Source organism: Strongylocentrotus purpuratus, unplaced genomic scaffold (genome assembly GCF_000002235.5).
Source record: "Strongylocentrotus purpuratus isolate Spur 01 unplaced genomic scaffold, Spur_5.0 spur5_scaffold_3, whole genome shotgun sequence".
NCBI classification, from domain to species: Eukaryota; Metazoa; Echinodermata; class Echinoidea; order Camarodonta; family Strongylocentrotidae; genus Strongylocentrotus; species Strongylocentrotus purpuratus.
The window spans coordinates 32,407,551-32,428,312 of NW_022145609.1; the positions used below are offsets into that span (position 1 = coordinate 32,407,551).

A 20,762-nucleotide genomic window follows, 5' to 3' on the forward strand; every position below is an offset into this window, starting at 1 on the left:
GAACAACACCAGGTTGGGGTCAAATTTTGTTAAGGGTTTAGAGCTAGACACCTTCTGTACTTACAAGGAGTTGGGTTCTCTGAATGTCGTATAGCCAGTGCCTCTGTAAGAAGTGTGAACATTTGTCATGTCCAATGCCAAACAGCAACTGATATCCATGTAAAATTAAGCGTGGAAACTTGAATATAGGTGTAAAGTTCTTTAGTAATGAATATAACATTCATTTTTTCCAAAGGAACAACACCTGGAACAACATCCGTGACAACGCCAGCTACGACACCTGGAACAACACCAGGCACAACACCAGGTACTACACCAGGCACAACACCAGGTTAGGTCAAATTTTGTTTGGGGTTTAAATGTAGAAAAACTAATGTACTTTCAAGGATTTGGGTTCTCTGAATGTCATAGGGTTATTGCCTCTGTCAGCAGATTTGAACATTTGTCACACCTGGTATATGTCATTTCCAATGCCAAACAGCAACTGATAACCATGTAAAATTTAGCGCAGAAACTTGAATATAGGTGTAAAGTTCTTTAGTAATGAATATAACATTTTTTTCTCCAAAGGAACAACACCTGGAACAACACCTGTGACAACGCCAGCTACAACACCTGGAACAACACTGGGAACCACACCAACCACTCCTCCACCAGAACTCTATTTTTCATGTGAAGATTCTATCCAGGAAACGTCTTTCCAGGCAGCTCAACTCGATTTCATAACTGTGGAAATAGAAACTGGAATACCTATAGGCGAGAATTCATTGTACTCCTTCCTGACGGTAAGCTCAACTTCTCATTCCTCTTCAATCAAGCCTCGTTTCAAATATGAAGCGGTTGTATGTGATGATGCATGCAAAGTTTAATCTGCGCTTTAAACTTCTGTATGCTTTGACACATGGCTAAGTTATTTTCTGTATGACCATTATTGTCATTTAATAACATGTTTTTAAAAACATGTGGGAATTAATTTTGCCTGGGTTTACCCCGCCTTATCTTAACGAGCCTAATTTACTTTGTAATGTAAATATGTTATGTTGATCGCTGTTTTTGTATATTTCACAGGGTTAAAAAAAGAAATCTTTAAACAAAGTTATGTGAGCAAACAGCAGACCTGCCAACCAGTACGATTTAGTCGTATTTAGTACGATTTTTAGAAGCAAATACGACAGTACGATTTTCCTCAATAAAATACGATTTAAAAAAAAAAAAAAAAAAAGATTTTTTTTTTTTTTTTTTTTTTTTTTAAATAATTTTGTTGTGGGGGTATTTTGTGTGTGTGTGTGTGCCATTTTCAATGGCAAAATGCCCATTCTGTCCTATAAAGCATCTCACATCGGCAATTTGGGGATGTTCATTGGTTCATCGAACACACCAGTCGTGACAAAATCATGCATATATTCAACCAATGATCCATAAAAAAATTCTTCCTGTATGTAGGAACTGTAAGAGGCATTGATCCGCGTAACAGTCCGTGTTTATTTTTAAGAATACAACTTTTGTCAGCAAAATACAACTTTTGGTATTAAAGAATACAGTTTTTGAACTCCAGAGGTTGGCAGGTCTGAAACAGGAGATGTCATGAAAATATCACTGATTATAATCATGAATCTCAAGGTTTCATCTTGTCTATCAAAAATAAGATGGAGCATTTATGGCATTTGTGCGTGCACTCTTATTGTATAGAAAAAAAAAGGTAATTTTGTGGTCATTGATGATGATTAGAATGAACTAACTGTATCATGAATAAAATAATATTAATCACTCATTTAGGGTATTGAACACAAATGAATTCCTATCCTTAAACTGGGAGCTTAACTTGTCATGAAACAGATTCTTTTTTTGGATAATACCTCCATGCTTTGTCATTCTTTTTCTTCTTGTATCCGCTGGTTGTTTTCAAAGTTAAGGTATAACTCTGAATCAACACTGAGCTGGGCTGATTATTAGGGGTATAAACCAGCTCGGAGATAGTTCATGTTTAAAACAAATTACTAAAATATCCACAGATCTTTTAAAATTGAGAAGTCGAGCTTTGTGTAATTTAGAATAATCAGAGTTAGAGGTGCTTGATGAAGTACCTCAATAATAATAATAATTAAAAAATGGTGCTTATAAATTGCTTACCACGGAAGTCTATACATAAGTGTGAACAGAGTAAGTTTATCATCAAAAGCAGTTTTGAATAAATGTGTCTTAAGACAAGTTTTGAATTGGTTAACAATCTGACAGTTTTTGACATTTAAAGGTAATTTGTTTCCAATGTATAGATGAAATCTAAAATATTGGGTTTTATTTCTTTAATTATTGTCCAATTTCTGTCTTCTGTGCATCGTTGCGTTTAAGTCAGATAAGTGCAAGACCTGAAGCTTCAGTATGTACTGTATTTGCTGCTATATTCTTTAATTTCGTAGTACCGACCATCTCTTTCATTTTCTAATTCCTTTTTCTTTTGAAAATTTTAGGTCACAACAACAGGAATTATCCATTTTTCCAAGCAACGTCCTACAAGAATGATGCTGACTCAATTTACAAATCCTTCCAGATTTGAGTTAAGAGATCTAACCGTATCAGATCCTGCTATTGCCGTTTTTGGGGCACCTGTCGACGCTTATATTGGCAGCCCAAGGTTATATCATGAGGTATGTATGCAGCACGAGTTTATATCATGAGGTATGTATGCGGCACGAGCATATATCATGAGGTATGTATGCAGCACGAGCATATATTATGAGGTATGTATGCAGCACGAGTTTATATCATGAGGTATGTATGCGGCCTGAGTATAAATCATGAGGTATGTATGCAGCCCAAGTATATATCATGAGGTATGTATGCAGCACGAGTATAAATCATGAGGTATGTATGCAGCCCAAGTATATATCGTGAGGTATGTATGCAGCACAAGTTTATATCATGAGGTCTGCACGAGTATATATAATGAGGTGTGTATGCAGCACGAGTTTATATCATGAGGTCTGCACGAGTATATATAATGAGGTGTGTATGCAGCACGAGTTTATATCATGAGGTATGTATATATGCAGCCCAAGTTTATATCATGAGGTATGTATGCAGCTCGAGTATATATTATCAGGTATGTATGCAGCCCGAGTATATATTATCAGGTATGTATGCAGCCCGAGTATATATTATCAGGTATGTATGTAGCCCGAGTATATATTATCAGGTATGTATGCAGCCCGAGTATATATTATCAGGTATGTACGCAGCCCGAGTATATATTATCAGGTATGTATGCAGCCCGAGTATATATTATCAGGTATGTATGCAGCCCGAGTATATATTATCAGGTATGTATGCAGCCCGAGTATATATTATCAGGTATGTATGCAGCCCGAGTATATATTATCAGGTATGTATGCAGCCCGAGTATATATTATCAGGTATGTATGCAGCCCGAGTATATATTATCAGGTATGTATGCAGCCCGAGTATATATTATCAGGTATGTATGCAGCCCGAGTATATATTATCAGGTATGTATGCAGCCCGAGTATATATTATCAGGTATGTATGCAGCTTGAGTATATATTATCAGGGATGTTTGCAGCCCAAGTATTTATCATGAAGTGTGTATGCATCTCGAGTACATAGGCCTATTATCAGGTATATTATCAGGTAATTCTTTGTGCCACACATATAAGCTCCCTTCAACACAGATATCATGGGACAGTCATAGCAAAAGGCTTGTAGATTTTTTAACTGTCATTATGGAATTGCAAAGCCATTAACATTGCAAAAGGCAATACTTCTCTCAATTTTGTTTGGAATAGCACATGTGTCAAACGAGCAACTGTGCATATGAGGCATAGAAAGTGCACTATGCGACCCCATTTTTAACACTTTATGTGACAAGTGTTTTTTCTCATTTAAAAAAAAAGGTGTAGGTAATTCATCACCATTGCTGATGATATCTACAATGCCAAATTTTATGTATAAAACTATTTAAACAAAAATTGAAATGAGTTTCCATTTTTTCTTCACGTTTCAGTTCCTAATTTTATTTTTTATTATAAAGTAAATAGGAGATTCTGTACAAAATCTTCAAATTACTGAGGTAGCATTTATAGTGTTAGATATTTAAAAAGCTTGTTTATAAACATTAATTGGCATAAATTAAACCTTTTTATGCCTCCGTTACGAAGAAGCCGGAAGCATTATGTTTTTGGGTTATCTGTCCGTCCGTACGTCCGGTTTGTATGTACGTATGTCCCGTTCTCGTGATCGTGTTATCTTAAGAACCGACCGATGGATTTCTACCAAACATGTATGTAACTTGCAGAGCCAATGAATTGATCAGATTTTGGGGGTCAAAGGTGAAAGGTCACAGGGCTCATTATGTATGCAAAAATAGCTTGTGATTGCATTATCATTAGAACCGATGGATGGATTACCATCAAACTCTTGCATTTGGGGTCATGCTGAGGTCAAAGATCAAAGGGTCATACATGTATATGAGAAATAGCTTGTAATCATGATATTCTGAGAACCTGTTAATGGATTACAACCGAACTTGAATTTGAAAAAATTTCTTCCACTTTGGTTTGTAAAATTGCTCTATATGACGGAGGCATCACTTTCGACTGCGCGCAGTCGAAGTTCCATCTAATTCTAGATGGAGTAAAGTGTGATCAAAATACCTAGTCTGTTTGTCATGAGTCTTATATCTAAAATTTTAAAGCTCATTTTCATGTTTTTCAAGGTGTTCGAAAGCAGCACCGATGCAATATTTTTCTCAGACCTGAGGAACAGACTAAGAACATTAGTGGCAAGCCCATGGGGCGCGGATAACAATGACGTCATTAATACGCTTAGCACTGCTGTGATGTTTACCTGGAAGGACTTTCAACCTCCCGGTTCAACTGCTGGGGAAGAGGTGAGATAATTCGATCATACGTCAAACTGAATGTTACAAATTCCATACAAAGTCCATACAAAGGTTATCAAAAGTTCATACAAGTTTATCTTTTTTTTTCTGAAACAACCTTTTGTCTTACACATGTCACATCTGTGTCAATGCGTCAAATACGTTAAAAATTGAAGAAAAAAAAAGATTTTTATATTTATTGACCCAATGACCTAGCTATTTTTCATTCTCTATTCTGGCTACCTCCTTCCAATTCACTCGGCATTGCAGATGGCGACGTACCAGGCAATAGTATTTACTAACGGAGCAAGAACAGGCGTACTGATGTTCTATGAGCAAGGTAGTTTCAGCTGGAATCCCCAATCCAAAGCGGTTCCAGTAAGGATTGGTTACAATTCTAAGTATACATGGGTGAACCGGTTACTAGAATCCGATCTTAACGAAAGCTACAAACCAGACCAGTCTATTGGATCACAGTCAGGGACTCAGGTATATACAGTAATTATATGATATTGAATGGCCTTGGGTAGGTCCAGGTAAATCACACTAGAAGATGAGCATATATATATTAAAGCTCACAAAAGAGGGTCATTTAATGTTATCATTATCATTGTATGGAGTCTAGTTTCTCAATTTTGCCCATCACATTCCTCGGTCTTTGTATTGACTTTAAGTCCTCTGGTTTTAATGTCCAATAGACATTAAAACCAGAGGGCAAAATGTATTTTGTCCTAGCTTATATAGGTATTGTGCGCGTGCATCAATTTGATGTGATTTGATTTGATATCTATATCTATTTACTCCATATACATCAACATACTTACCGTTACAATCTTATGATTTTAGATGTATGATAATGACATTGTATATACAGAAAATGGTTTGCCATAAACATAAGTTTTAAGTGACCCTTGTCTTTGGCCTATACCGGTATATTATAACCCACAGCTAAGTTAGTATGCATAGGACCTTATGTAACACGCCGTTGCCATTTCTCATTTTATACCTTCCCCCTTAAAAAACAATAAAAATATTGTGGCTGTTTTTTTTTTATTGGTTTTGGGGACGGGGATTGTTTAATTTGTTTTTGTCTCTTTTTGTTGGTGCTGATTAGAATCGTAATATCTGAATGAGCCTGTATACATATCCAATTTCTTTCTCCTTTGTAATTGCAGGGAGTACTGATTTACAGACTCGACAACAACCCAAGCACATTCGTTAACTCAGGTCTGTTTTGCTCTAACTGGTACCTCGAAGACCAAGCCACCCTCTGGCCACCCTTGTGGTTACGACTTGTATATACACCTCCATGTCCGTGTTCTGTTTGGCAGGCCAATGTTGATCGAAGATATCGTTTCTGCAATTACCTGTTTGACCAATCAGAGCTGTCTGTGCGAAATAGTATTTTCTTTGGTAAGTTTGCACAATTAAGTCCTCGAGTCTACTGTCCATTTGCTATTAGAGGTGCAATTTTTTTCACGTCACTCACAAAAAACACTTTGAACCGGCGTATTAAAGGGCAAGTCCACTCTAAAAATAACTTACTTTCAATATTGCTATCAGAGGCTGAGTTTGACATCTTGTTGCATCGCTTGCAAACAACACTTTGAAACCGGCGTATTCAAGCTGTTTCAAACTTCACCGATACATCGATAACGAATACAAGATTTTCAATTAAAACTTTCACTTGAATACACATTCATATAAGCATTGTAAGGCTTGGCCAACGTGTTTTTCAAGCTAGGTACCGAGCATCATTATTAGGTGATACGTAACGAAGTCAACGTATCACCTTTTGATTTCGTCAAGATTTTTCTTTATTATTTATTTTTATTATTCTTCCTCGAATTTGTTCGCAGGATATCTCAAGACTGAATAAAGCCATTGTCATGAAACTTTCAATGATGATAGATCTTAGTCTAACTTAGAACTGCGTGACTTTTCAAAGACTCAAAGTCATCGTGACGTCATCCAGGCGCCATTTTGTGAAAATCAACTAATGATCATATCTTCATAACGGATAGTAATTTTTCATTCATATTTATCATGATTAAGATCAATATCCGACCGGTCAATTTCAGGTCAATAAATGCACGCAAAAATGCGCGTACGCGTTTGTGCGCGCGTTAACGCGCGCGTAAAATTTTAAATTGCTCAAAATCGTCTTAAATTTTTTTTGCATACGTTTCAGGTCATATGGAGCATTTTAAAAAAAATTACGCACACGCGCATGCGCGCGCGTTTTCGCGCGTACTGGCATTTTGCAACATAGAATCGCCGATTTTTTTCTGTCATCATATTCGGTACATTTTTCCAAGCATTTTGATAATTTGTTCACCTTTTATTAACGCAATGAGCGTCCGTCAAAGTTGACAGCACGCGCGGATTTGCGTTATCTTTATCCACAATACATGGGCAAAAACATGCCTATATAAAATTCATTGTAACTCTTTAGGATAGATAGAAACTCCTAATATTTTTTCATATTTGGATAGATTATGAGTTGCAGATATGATTTCATGTCTCATTTTATCCTCAATTAACTCATGACGTCATCATAATGGCCTTCAAACTCAAAATTTCAATTTGCATATTATGACGTCAGCATATTTTTGGAAAATTGATTGTATCTCTGTAAATATGGATCAATTTTCTTTTTAATTTTGATATGTTCTAGCTGAGACAATTTTCTACAAATGTAGTATTCACAATTTTTATTTTTGACAAAAGTATCATGGTGTATTTTTGCGATTAAAGGAGGCATGTCAATTTTTCGCATTTTGCGTGTATTCTCTATGGGACATGACTTTTTCTCAAAACTGGATTCTACACTCCTGTCTTTCGCGAGCAAAATCTCCGTTGTTTTAGCTTCGTTTTCGCTGAGCTTCGGATATGTTGTAGCTGAGACAATAAGCTATCACAAGTGTGCCCTTTATTTTTTCGATTAGATGCCGGGATCATGCTGATATTTCACTTGCAAAGTAGGATTTCTGAATTCCATTTCCCGTTTACGTGTAATCGCTATGGGAGATGTTTTGGTATATCGGTAACGCACTTGACTTCCAACCTCGAGATCCCTGGTTCGAGTCCGGGTGTCTCAAACAATTTTTTGCTCCACTTTTTTTTCCTTTTGACCTTCACTGTACCATCTCCTTTGATTGTTTAATCACGTAGATTCGCAAATAATGTCATAAATAACCCTTTTTACTTTATTATTACCCTATTTTCACTTAATCCATTAATTTCTGGGTGTAATCCCTATGGGAAATGACTTTTTCTCAAATCTGGAGTCTACATTCCTGTCTTTTGCGAGCAATATCGCCGTTATTTCTGCTTGGATTTTGTTGATTTTTGAATATGTTGTAGCTGAGACTATATGCTATCTAAATCAACCCTCATTTTTTTTCAATAAGATGTCATGATCGCGCTTATGATCATGATCATGATCATCATTATCATAATGATGATAATCATTTATCAATTACATTTTCATTTCTTTGAATAAGATAAAATCGTCAAAAGGTGTTCTTCATGATGTATTTTAGAGTCAAATGTGTAACTGGTTACTGCACAGGGTCAAAGGTCATATATTGTTTCAATCTATCTTTCCTAGATCCATGATGATCAAGGAGACACAATCTAATCTTGACATTTGAATAGATCATAATGGGAGAAGCAATAAATGGGAGAAGCATTTTACAAAATAATATATCGTGTAATGCATTATTCGTTATGTAAACCATTATCATACGTATCACCTAATTCGTCTAAGTGACGAATTAAAGTCTAGTTGTTATTATAATTATTGTTATTATTACTTATTACATTATTATTATTATTACTTATTACAGTACTATTATTATTGATATTGATATTAGGATCTACTATTATTGTACATTGTCATTATTGTCACAATTGCTATTCATGAATGATATTCTGCAGTTGTGAGTCGGTCAAAGGAGGTGCACACCATCTATTTCTTGTTTGTTTGATCTTATGTTTGATCCTATGTTTGACCTCATGTATGTTTGATCTCACTCTTATTTTTATTATTATATATGCATGATTTATTGAATAAAGAACAGATGTATAAGTTGTGTGTTTATTATAAGTTTTGGTAAATAATTTTTTAGTCAGACTATGGTGCGCTTAGAGACACCAGTTTTAAGCGCCTAATAAATATTGTGTATTATTATTGTCATTATCAGTGTTATTATTATTATTGTTATTATCAGTATTTATATCATTGATATTGATACTACTACTACTGAAACTATTGTCATTATAACTATTATTATCATTATTATTATGCATGATCGGAACTACACTTTATCTTCATCAAGGTTTCATCTTCCCATACTGCCAACAACACCGTTGGCTGCCTTTCGGGGGTAGCTACCGATGTACGTACTTCTTTGGGCTTCTACCTGGCTACATAATCGACTTATGGTGGAGTTCTCATTATGAGGCGTATACCTACAATTATCAACGGTGGCTTGGTAAGGACGAATTACACAGTTGTATTTTATATGATTTCAAAAGAAAATCACCTTTAAGCCTCGTTCAGATATGAGGCGGTATTAATTAAGTAAGCGTAAATAAGCTTTGCATTTTTTCGCTCAGTGAACACGTGCATACCGTAGTTGTAGATAAATATTTCCAGGTTGTGAAAGTTACAATTAAAAAAGAAAAATGAATAAATTTTAAATAATACATCAAAAAAACCTGGGTTACCTCTGGACTATCCGTGCTCATGCTATGTTAGTGATGATAATAGTAGTAATGGAATTAGATGAATACTGTACTACTACTACTACTACTACTACTACTACTACTACGCATTAGACTATTACTACTGCTACTACTAATTCCTAATACTACTACTACTGCAATTACTACTGCTACACTCGTACTACTGCTACGACCGTCTACTACTACTACTTCTACTACTACTATACTCCTACTATGCCCACCTCCAATACTATACTCTACTACTACTACTACTACTAATTCTACTACTACTAATACTACTACTACTACTAATACTACTACTACTAATAATAATAATACTAATACTACAATTACTACTGCTACTATACTCCTAGGACTATTACTTCTGCTACTACTACTACTACTTGGTTTGGCTTCATAACTTCAGAGCCCTAAAGTTTATACCAGGGGCAGGGTAGAAAAGGGCAACATTTCTGCACATACTGAATCAATTTTGTTGCATGACCATATTTTGTTGATGCAGGGATTTTTCAAAAGGAAAATTGTTCTTAACTCTGAAATTAGTGACACATTGATAGCTGCTTGGGTTCAAGAATGAACAAAAATTGTACCCATGTATATTGTTTTAAGAGACATTATATTTGATAAGAACAATGTAGCAACACAATGAAACACAACGATTTGATGAATAATATATGTTGAAAGGAATAAGCAGTTCTGATTAAGATTTATCTTATTTTGTTCATACAGCAAATGATGTGCTCCCAAGGTATCACTGCTGCCAAGTAGCTGATGGAGATTTCTGTGATTTGTACGAGGAAAGACGCCCTCCTTCGACATGCTCAAGATATAGACCTCCGCGATCTGGTAAGTTTTTTTAATCTATCCGCTCTTGTTAAGGCATGCCTTTCGTACAAAGCCGCCATTCCTCAACTTGAGTGTGGGTAGATAGTATATAATGAACACAATTGCATGCATCATTTGTATACTATCAGTTACATTATTTTGCACGAGTCGCATTTGCCCGGGGTAGGATCACGGCAGCAATTGCTGTGGTTGTTTACGAGGCATGACCATGAGGAGAGATCGTAGAAGATAGGAACGTAATGAATAGTGCAGTCGCTATTGACTGAGTTGATTCGATGAAAGGAAGTCACTCATCAGTTTCCATGTGTGAAAGGCCATAATTCGCTGACATCAGATTTGGTGGATAAAAATCATTAACGTGTGTACAGGTATTAGGTCTGCACACAGCGAACCTGTAGGCCAATCAAGCAATATACTGCCTCGTCTGGGAGATCTCTGGGTGTGGGAAAAGTGATATAGACCTAATGACTTTACCATGTGGGGGAATGGGTGGAAAACGCAGTACGCTACATAAGGCCTGCTGGTCATAAAACAAGACTAATTCTGGTGCTAGCTGACAGCACCTCCTATTGGGTAACACCCGAACAGTGTTGAATTCCCCATGAGAGCTATAACTACTGACTGTCTTTAACATGCATGATATTAACCAGGTCAAAAAGAAACGCCAGGTGTTATGGGCATTAATAATAATCATAGGGATGATGATGATGATCATGATGATGATTGTATAAGAATTACTGCAAGATTGCTTCTATCCTTGTCATATGAACAGCATGGTTCTGGGGCGACCCCCACATCAACACATTGGATGGAAGAATGTATTCTTTCAATGGTCTTGGGGAGTACATTATGTTGGAGTACAACAATAACGATACATTCGTTCTGCAGACCAGGACTGGCAAAGCCTTCAACAATAGCAAGCCCGTCGAAACAGGAACTGTCTTTACCGGTTTCGCTGCTACGCAGGGCACTACAGTGGTAAACATCTGTTAGCACTTGTTCAGAGATGCAGCGGTAAACTGTGTCGTTTTTTATGATTGCGTAAAGTGAAGGACGTATGCTTCACGTTTCTGTATCGTTATAACACAAAGCTCAAGTGAGTCACGTAGGATTTTTGTTACATAAAGATGCCATTCATTTAAACTTATATACAAAACGCTGCAGGTTACTGTGTCATATCTGAACAAGCTTTTAAGGTGAAACCTGTATCTATAAAGACTGCTATAGATAGAAACAACAAAAGTGGTATGTGTAGACAGGCGATCTTTATTGACAGGTTTCTTTAATATGTATTTCAAAGAAAAATCAGTAGAAACTTTATGAACAGACACTACAGCAAGGGAAACAAGAATTGCAGTCTCTGTAGAAAGGTGGTCCTTATTGACAGGTTCATTTAGTATGTTTTTGAAACATAAATCAGTGGAAACTTCATATACAGACCACAAGATAGAGGGAGACAATGAACTCTTGCTATCGCCAATATACTTCCAAACGCTCTATTGTAGCTATAGCTCTTGGGCGTAATTTCGATCCAATTGCAGGACTTCTTACTTCTGGTGTGCGGTGGTGCGTGCGAAGTTCATGTAATATATGCATGTGCATTGTACGTAAGCAGGTGTCGAAAAGCTGTTTCCAGTTTCCTTAGTTTTTGTTACGGCAGCAACAAAAAAACAAGAGAAAGATACTCTAAATCATTGATGACCAGATTAAATAAAACAATGGAAGGCCATTCTCGTAACTTCAGAATATGCATACCTTACCAAATCATAGTATGTCCGTTGGTCCTCCATTAAGCCAAGGAACCCTAGCTATATTGTAGTCCGTCTGTTAGTATTTTAGACAAGTTTTTGCACTTGCCAATTTCAATTTCAATTTCAATTTCAATTTATTCATGTTTCCAACAAAACATTACAAATCAATTATAAGCATTTAAAACAAATGTAAAAAATACATGTTGAAAACAGAGAGGTCCACTAAAAAGCAATGCTTGTACAAGTGTGAACACAATCAATAAATTTGATGTTATTTTTGCTATGCTTCTACTTGCTCTTGCCCATCACACATCCAAATATCTTTTTGTTAGTATGTAAAACAATGCTTTCATACTTTTTTGGTAATGATCTATTGAAAATTGTGATAAATAATTCTTATTACTGTCGAAAAATAAAGTACACACTTCATTTTATATTTTTTCTTATTTTTTAAATATTTGTTTGTGATACATGTGTGCATGCTGAATGTGTTCTCTTCTAAATGCTTTAATAAACAGGTTGAGTTTTCCCTAAGTGACAACAGAACGGACCTGAGGATTCTCATTAACAGAACCGACGAGATAACCGACTTTGCCGAGTTAGAAGGAGGTGAGAGAGGAGCAATCCAATTTACTTTCGTATACGTTTCTCCGTGCAAACAAAGATTGTTTTATTGCACACTTGTGGAACAACAAACTGTTGGGTGTCATGTAATTCTCAGGCAATAGGGATGGTCCCTACAGAATAATTGATGGGTGGTACCCTCAACCATTCCAAAGGCAAGGGGGGGGGGGCTTAAATATTATCAGTATTGTTGTTATTTTGGCCAAGTCTGTTATCATGTTTGTTTAAGGTCATTTAGGCACCCCTTCTATCTAAAAGCAATCTTTCCTTGTCTAGGAAAAGCACAAAGAGATTCATAATTTGAGTTAGATAAGTATAAATATTGTTATCACTATTATCATAAATAGTAGTAGTAGTGGTAGTAGCAGTAGAAGAAGTAGTACTTCTACTACTACTGCTACGTATATTATTATTACTTTTATTATTTTTATTATTATTAGCAGTAGTAGTAATAGTAACATATAGTTATTTTTGTGTTTATCAACAATAACAACAAAAAAAAATATTTTGGGCTTAAATAGCTTTACATATATCAAATCAAATTATAAGAATTAAATGTTATCATTATACTCCCTCCATTATTCTCTCTGTCGTGACTAAGACGGCTATGCCTCTGCAGATTCTTCGTTTTCATTGACGCGTGAGAATGGAACCACTGCGGAGGAAATCAAGGTCAATGCTTACTTTCAGGTTGGTGACACGCCCGCTACATCTTTCACCGTGTCCTTTTCTAACGGGATTCTTCTCGCGACTGTTGAGGCACCGCCGGAATACGATGAAGATGGACCTGGTAGAGGTCTTCTGGGTAAGTAGTCAGTTTTTACACTCTAAAAACTAGAGCATTTACACAGAGCTGTTGCCAAATCATTTTGAATCGGGTGTAGGGAGGAGGGGAACAGCTTGTACACATGCATATAAACAAGTCGACTGAAATTCTAGAATTTGACAGTTTTCGGATGGTAAAATATGCCAACAGCCTATAAAATTGTTGTATTTTCGACGACAGTAACATTCTAATATGGGTGTCTTGCCTGGTCATGTGATAAATGAAGAGCTGTTCGCATACTAAACAGGTGATGGGTGATGCACTTGGCTATTGAAGTTGCCTCAGGTGTTTTTGCAATCATGTTTATCTTACTTTATCTAATGCTGGATCACAAACCAATGTTGCACGAAGCATGTTAAAGTGTTACATTCGTCCTTTGAGAACGATGTCACTCCTAATGCCCTAGGCCTTTCGGGCACACGTAAAAGGTTATAACCCACGGGCGATGCATTCTAATAACAGGTGAGTGAAATAATTCTAAAGAGAGGCAAAAGACAAAGACGAAGGCATTAAATTTGATTATGCGTTAAGAAAATTAACAATTTCCTTTCATATCTCCAGGTAATTTAAATGGCAATAGTTCAGACGATTTCTTGCTCCGAGACGGCACCACTCTTGAGGATTCGCTAGCCACAAACCTCACGGACAAGGAGATATTTGACTTCGGACAGTCATGTAAGTTGATCTTTACTGCGTTACGATTGAAAATTCTCAGACTTAACCCTATTTTAACTGGCTATTTCAGACCAGGTTTTTAATGGGGAGGGGGGGGGGGGGTCAATTTGACCCCTTCCCCAAGACCTCAGCCGTTTCACAGCTGATCGCCGCAAAAATTTGCATGCATGTCGAGTGAAGTGTATAGAATACTATGGTTATTTCAATTTTTTGAAACATTCACTTATCACTCATTTGCTAATTTATGGTAATTTATGCAAATAAGGTCATAAAATTTACATTTTTACCCATGAATCATATATTTTTCATATTTTAGCATTCTTTTTCACTACATATTTTTCGTTAGACCATTTGGAATAATAATACGGCAACAAAAATTGGAAGAGCCAGGTAATTCCTCACGTTATCTGTTGATTTGATAATTTCTTATGTATTTCATTGTTTTTTAACTTACGTATTTTATTGTTTTTGTTGTTTTATTTCATTTCTAACTACAATTCAACTATTTTGACCCCAAAACAGACACCTAATCTTTAAACAAGACCAAATAACCAATGTTTTATCTCTTTTTAGGAAAAATGGTAGTTCCATATGTTTTGTACACAAATCACAAAAATCAGTGATTTTTGGGCCGACATGCAAAGACAAAAGGTCACGTGACTTTGTAACTATTACATCCAATTTTCAAAAAAATTGTTTGAAAAGATGCGTAAGACTCGAAAAGAAAACTTTATATCTGCCGTGGTTCCGGAGTAGTCGCTAAATTACTACAGGAGGGGTCAAATTGACCCCCTCCCCAGTTAACATAGGGTTAAGCCTCGTTAAGATATGGAGCAGTTAACCACAGGAATTTTGTTAACATATTCACTTGAATTATTCCATATATAGTTAATAGGAACTCCAGGGTAAATAAACGAGGATAAAAACTTGTCATTTTTATAATTATTCATATGGTTATCATTACTAAAACGGTAGTCGAAAATCTGTCTTTCCTAAAATGGAATCTCCTCATTGCAAACCCCAGAAAAAAATAAACGGAGATAAATCCCTGTTGTCCTAACCATACTTTTTGTTAATCACCTTTTTCCCTGTTGTCAAATTATCCTCATTGCTCCTACTACAATGCATGGGTCAATGATCACCTCTCAAACTATTGCCAAAATAGCCTTTTATGACCTCCAAATCGCCTTATTTCTTCATTGCAAACTCTAGGGCAAGTTAGTGAGGTCGAGTCCCTGTTCGAGTACGGCAAGAGGAACTGGACCTATTACAACCCCGCAAACTACACACCGATTTTCCTGAGTGATCTTCTGGCTCAAGACCCCGAGCAGACAGCTGCTGCAAGGGCGGCATGCGGTGACGATGAAATGTGCTTGTTTGACTACCTTGCCGTAAGCCCAGAACTGGGAGCTATGACTATGGAGGCCGGGAATACATTTGATGACAACCTTGCCAACCTAGGTATCGATTTAAGCTTTGTTCCCATTTTGTCTCGTTTACATAATTTGCAGCGGAAAATCACAGTGGCTTAAACAACAGCGTTTCTCTTTTTATGCACTAAATAATGATTTGCACGTACGTGGGAATAAATCAGTTTTGTAGATTCACAAAACAAACGTCCAATGCATATCTGTGTGTCGTACAAAGAAATATACAAATACATTAATGCAGTATGCACTTAAACATTACAAAACAAAAACCTTCATAACACAGTAAACTGCCATGTTTACAACAGCCTATGTGGACGAGCTTCTAAGATTCGGGAATAACTATAACCATTGAATCTATAGGTCTAAGCCAAGAAGGTATTGTATACAATAAATATTTAGCTGAAGTCTTGGTTAGTATGATAAGCATAGATCTGTTAGCAGGTAGAACGATTTCTGCATAATTTGTTGCACAATAATATAATTTTCAGAGTAGGCTATAGTCCTCACCTAAAAAATGACGCCTCATTGGCACCTGACATAGAATGTAGGAGTCATTGATCATCATCATCATCATCATCATCATTCATCGATCATCATCATCATAATTTATTGAAATCACATTTTCCCTCTTACAAAGGATTATCAGTACTGACTTTCACGCCATGATAACACTCCTTCCCTCCACTTCTTCTTGTCTCAAGCATCCTCTTCATTTAGACCAACCTTTAATACTGCTTTCTTTCTTCGCCACATCTGTCCGTGATATCCTCGGTCTTCCTTCTCTCTTATGCCATTCACTTTCAGATTCCACGCTCGTTTTACAGGTTTATTATCTACTCTTGTAAACACATGACCAATCTATCTCAATCCACTTTCCTTTATTTACCACTTCCAACACATTATCTTCTAGACCCGATCTTTCCATGTGCTCCAATGTGTTCTTTTTATCGGACAGTTTCACACCACAATCCATATGATTTGACATCAATGAATTTCCAGGGTTATATGTCACAATATAAATGATGCGTCCTGTAGGCATGTACGTAGCATAAGAGAACAAAAATAAGGAATAAATAAAGCCATGAGATCATCAATATAATTGGATTTGATTCGATGTGACTAAGTTTTATTTTGACCGGAGGGCAACATCAGTGTTCAAAATACTGTTCTTCATGGGGGTCTTGTATACAAGTCAATAGCCATTCAGCAGTTCAAATTACGTCAAACACAATTCAAAATCAATTATGGTAATATCAAATGAGGGTAACGCATAAAGTAACAACAAATGAAGTATTACAATATAGCCAATTTGAAAATAAGAACCATGCACATCTAACAGCGTTCATATTTTTTTATGAATTTAATTGTATAATTGATCTGAGTGCATCTTAAGTTATCCAGGGCAAGAATCAGAATGGTATTATTTTATTTCGCGATCTCGATTTCTTCCATTTCCTACCTACCGCAAACCGAAGGGATGGATGTATCCACAAATCCGTATGCATCGATGGTAGGCCCAGCTTAACTTTTTGTTTAGCAAGGTGTAGAAATTTGGAAAATATGCCATCTTCGGCTTGCATCAGGTTCTGGGGATCGAGATCGTGGTGGTGAAGTTATTGCAAAATTAAATGATAAATTTCTTTGTTATCTTATTTTTCCTTCTCAGAAAATTTCCCGCCGAACGTAACTATGATCACTGACATCAACAATGTTCTGCAAAACAACGTACTTTGTGTTGAGGTTAACGAAACTGTTCAGCTGATGTTTACGGCTGAAGATCCTAATGCAAACGATATAATCAATTTTACTTTAGCCGACTCTGTTCCCGACGGTGCAGCTATCGACTCTGGTAAATACAAAACAACATTTGTTATTGTATTTCAGTGGCTATAATGCGTTTGTCATACATTAGTTGCAGTTGGGAAGTACACACATTTTTGCCTGTGCTAATTAACAGTTAATGGATACAATTTGCATTTCGACTATTGAAACAATTACCCATAACCAGTTACTGAAATGATTTGTAATGAGGCACTTCACGAAGATGTATGCATTGTATTTACACTTACACAAATGGCCTATCGTTTCATGAGGATTGATATGCCTGGCAATGGGCATTGAATGAAGGCTAATACACTATGAAAAGGTTGGACAATATTTTTCCAAGACTTTGCTCAACATTGTGCCAATAGTCAACCCAATCATCAATTGGGCAATATTTTGCCCAGTGTTATTGGTAAACATAAGTACCCTACTTCGCACGTGCATAATTGTTTCATATTTAGTCCAAAATGTGGGCAAAGATGTGATCCTTCAACTGCCCGACTACAGTAGCCCACCCGTTGGGACAATCTTCACTAGCTGTTACTTGTTAGGCAAAATACGAAACAATTATGCACGTACTTACATATACCAATACTTCTGGTCAAAATATTGCCCAATAGATGGTTGGGTTCACGATTGGCACAACGTTGGGCAAAGTGTTGGAAAATATTGCCAAACCTTTTCACAAGACAACAAATCTAAAAGTCAGAGAAGCAGATTGGTGAAAGTTTAAATGAAACGGGCATAAAACAATAAAACAAGTCATGATTTTGTTCAAATGATAAGTACTATACGTACGGGAACTTCAAATTGGTTGAATCGGTGATGTCACGTAGTTCCCGAAAACCTTCTTCCAATTGTTTCAACAAACAAAAAGACTAAAATGTCAATTTGTCAAAATGTTTTTACTCATGAGAGTCTTTTCTTTTAAGAGGACCTATGATAATATGCTTTCCATAATGTTTTGATAAGTGCCCAAAGGGAGAAGTAACTTCAGCAAAAAAATAATGATACGTGTGTACCATAAACGGGAGAGCTCTCCATGGCTGTGTCACAATCCATTGACGATGTTTCTACTGTGAGATTCACAGATTGTTATAGTGATCTCCAATTTCTAACGTTCTTTACTTTCTTGGTAGCAATTATTTTCTTATTTTTGTTTGTTTTATGAACCTATTGTAAAGGTTGGATTGCCCTTTAAAGCAATGATGAACTGAGAAACTTTCTGCCCTAGCAAACTGTTCATTGCACAGTCCCATTTCATGGTCAACTTTCCAACAGTGCTATAACAAAGCAGTAGTCGCCACATTGTTTCCAACTCGAACCAGGTTGGTCAAACTCTGTGTATAGATGGCTCTGTTTTACAGTGTGGCTGTATTTAACAACTTTCTTGTTTTAACTTTCAGAGGGCCGTTTTGAGTGGACACCGTCGAGTCTCAATGTTTCAAGGATTGAAGTCGTGGTCAGTGATGAACGAGGTGCACAAACGGTGGTCTCCTTTAAGGTCAAGATCTGCGAATGCATGAACGAGGGAGTATGTGACTTCAAGACCCTAGCTGTAGGCCAGAATCTCAACGCTAATGGATTCGCGGTGAGTTGATCGGTATTTGCATACACTTAAGAACCAAAGTACTAATGTCATAATTTCTTGTCGTCCAGATTATACTGGTTCGAAATAACATAGCCTGTGTATGCGATTCAACACGAAATAATTCAAGCAACGGGCTGGGTCAGGGCAAAATCAGTGTTTGGAATCATCAACCTTGACAACTTGTCCAGTACGACACTTGGTTTACATGACCTACAAGTACAAGAAACAGTATTTATTTAATGACCAGCCTATCCTAAGCATTACTTGATATACATATCAAATTGAACAAACGATTGGTTGCGTGCATGTATTTGCAATACTTTATGTTGTAACATGCAATTGTACGCACAGTTGATCATCTGGATCATCTGATCATAAATTTGCATAATTGTTTCATTTTCAGGTTGTCAAGCGCATTTGTACCAACGGTTTATTCAGGCGATCATGTAAAGAGTTGCATGTTCTATTTTTCCAGGGGACTTATTCTAGAAACAATGTTATCTTTATGAAAAAATGATGCCAATTGTCAATTAGCGTACTGAAATTACACGGAACAAAATCTTTTAATTGGTGGTCGCCTCTTTAAATCTAAAGTTGTCATATGAAATTGTAAATGCGAACAATTGCCATGTCAGGTATCAACAGATTGCGGTACGTTTGTCATTGTAAGGCCTTGTAAGGAGAGTCCAAAAGAGGCCATTCAAATTGGTTCGCTGCAGCTCAGATAATGATATGTCTCATTAATCTATTAAAACAAAAAAGTAACAAATAATTTCTTTAGAATGCACATATCACATATACAATTTGAGGAGCAAATAATGTAGGAATGCGTAAATGTATTTACATTTGTTAAACATTCAGGTTGTCACGTGCAATTGTACCATCGGGTGGTCAGGTGACCATTGTGATGTAGAATTTGACGCCTGCGCAGAGTCTCCCTGCTACGAGGCGGTACTATGTATGGACAACCCTGCTGGGGTGACGCCTGACTTCGTGTGTGGTGACTGCCCTCCAGGCCTGCAGGGGGATGGAGAAACATGCTATGGTAAGCGGTACCAAATCACTATAGCTTTGTTCTAATATTGATACGGTGAACCAACTAAAACAAAAATTACTCCCTCCCCCCAAAAAAATAAAAATAAAAAAAATAATAATAATTAGAACATATGCCTGAAACTAAATCAGAGAAGAGGGAGATAGAGGAAGATGAAGAGGAAGAAGAAGAAGAAAAAGAAGAAGAGGAGTAAATGAAAGAGAAAGAAGAAGAAGAAGAGGAGGAGGAGGAGGAAACTGTAGTGGAAGAAGGAGAAGATGAAGCAGAAGAATATGATAGCTAGTGACTGGATCTCTGTAAGCTTTCATTTTACTTTACAAGATGTGTAAACTTGCATATTTTTATTGGTAAAAACTAAATATTAGCAAAGCATATATATATATATATATATATATATATATATATATTAAAGTATTTCATTAGTCCACATTAGCAACTCTCGACCCAATTGTTAACAGGAGTACTCATTGCAATTACGGCTGCCAGAGCTAAAGA

The 20,762-nt window shown here is 36.4% G+C and overlaps 1 protein-coding gene across 1 annotated transcript in view; it reads left to right on the top strand.

Annotated features, from left to right (window-relative positions):
- Nucleotides 1-286: 286 nt before the first annotated feature.
- Nucleotides 287-20,762, top strand: part of LOC588509 (mucin-like protein) — a 35,565-nt gene continuing 15,089 nt past the window's right edge. The window contains exons 1-16 of the mRNA XM_030995889.1: nt 287-331; nt 571-785; nt 2,469-2,645; nt 4,730-4,903; nt 5,165-5,383; nt 6,070-6,307; nt 9,238-9,393; nt 10,376-10,492; nt 11,265-11,470; nt 12,762-12,852; nt 13,469-13,672; nt 14,255-14,368; nt 15,581-15,829; nt 17,465-17,647; nt 19,029-19,213; nt 20,075-20,258. Of these exons, the coding sequence (XP_030851749.1) occupies nt 2,517-2,645; nt 4,730-4,903; nt 5,165-5,383; nt 6,070-6,307; nt 9,238-9,393; nt 10,376-10,492; nt 11,265-11,470; nt 12,762-12,852; nt 13,469-13,672; nt 14,255-14,368; nt 15,581-15,829; nt 17,465-17,647; nt 19,029-19,213; nt 20,075-20,258 (2,449 nt within the window). The 5' untranslated portion in view covers nt 287-331; nt 571-785; nt 2,469-2,516. The remainder of the gene's footprint in view (nt 332-570; nt 786-2,468; nt 2,646-4,729; nt 4,904-5,164; nt 5,384-6,069; nt 6,308-9,237; nt 9,394-10,375; nt 10,493-11,264; nt 11,471-12,761; nt 12,853-13,468; nt 13,673-14,254; nt 14,369-15,580; nt 15,830-17,464; nt 17,648-19,028; nt 19,214-20,074; nt 20,259-20,762) is intronic.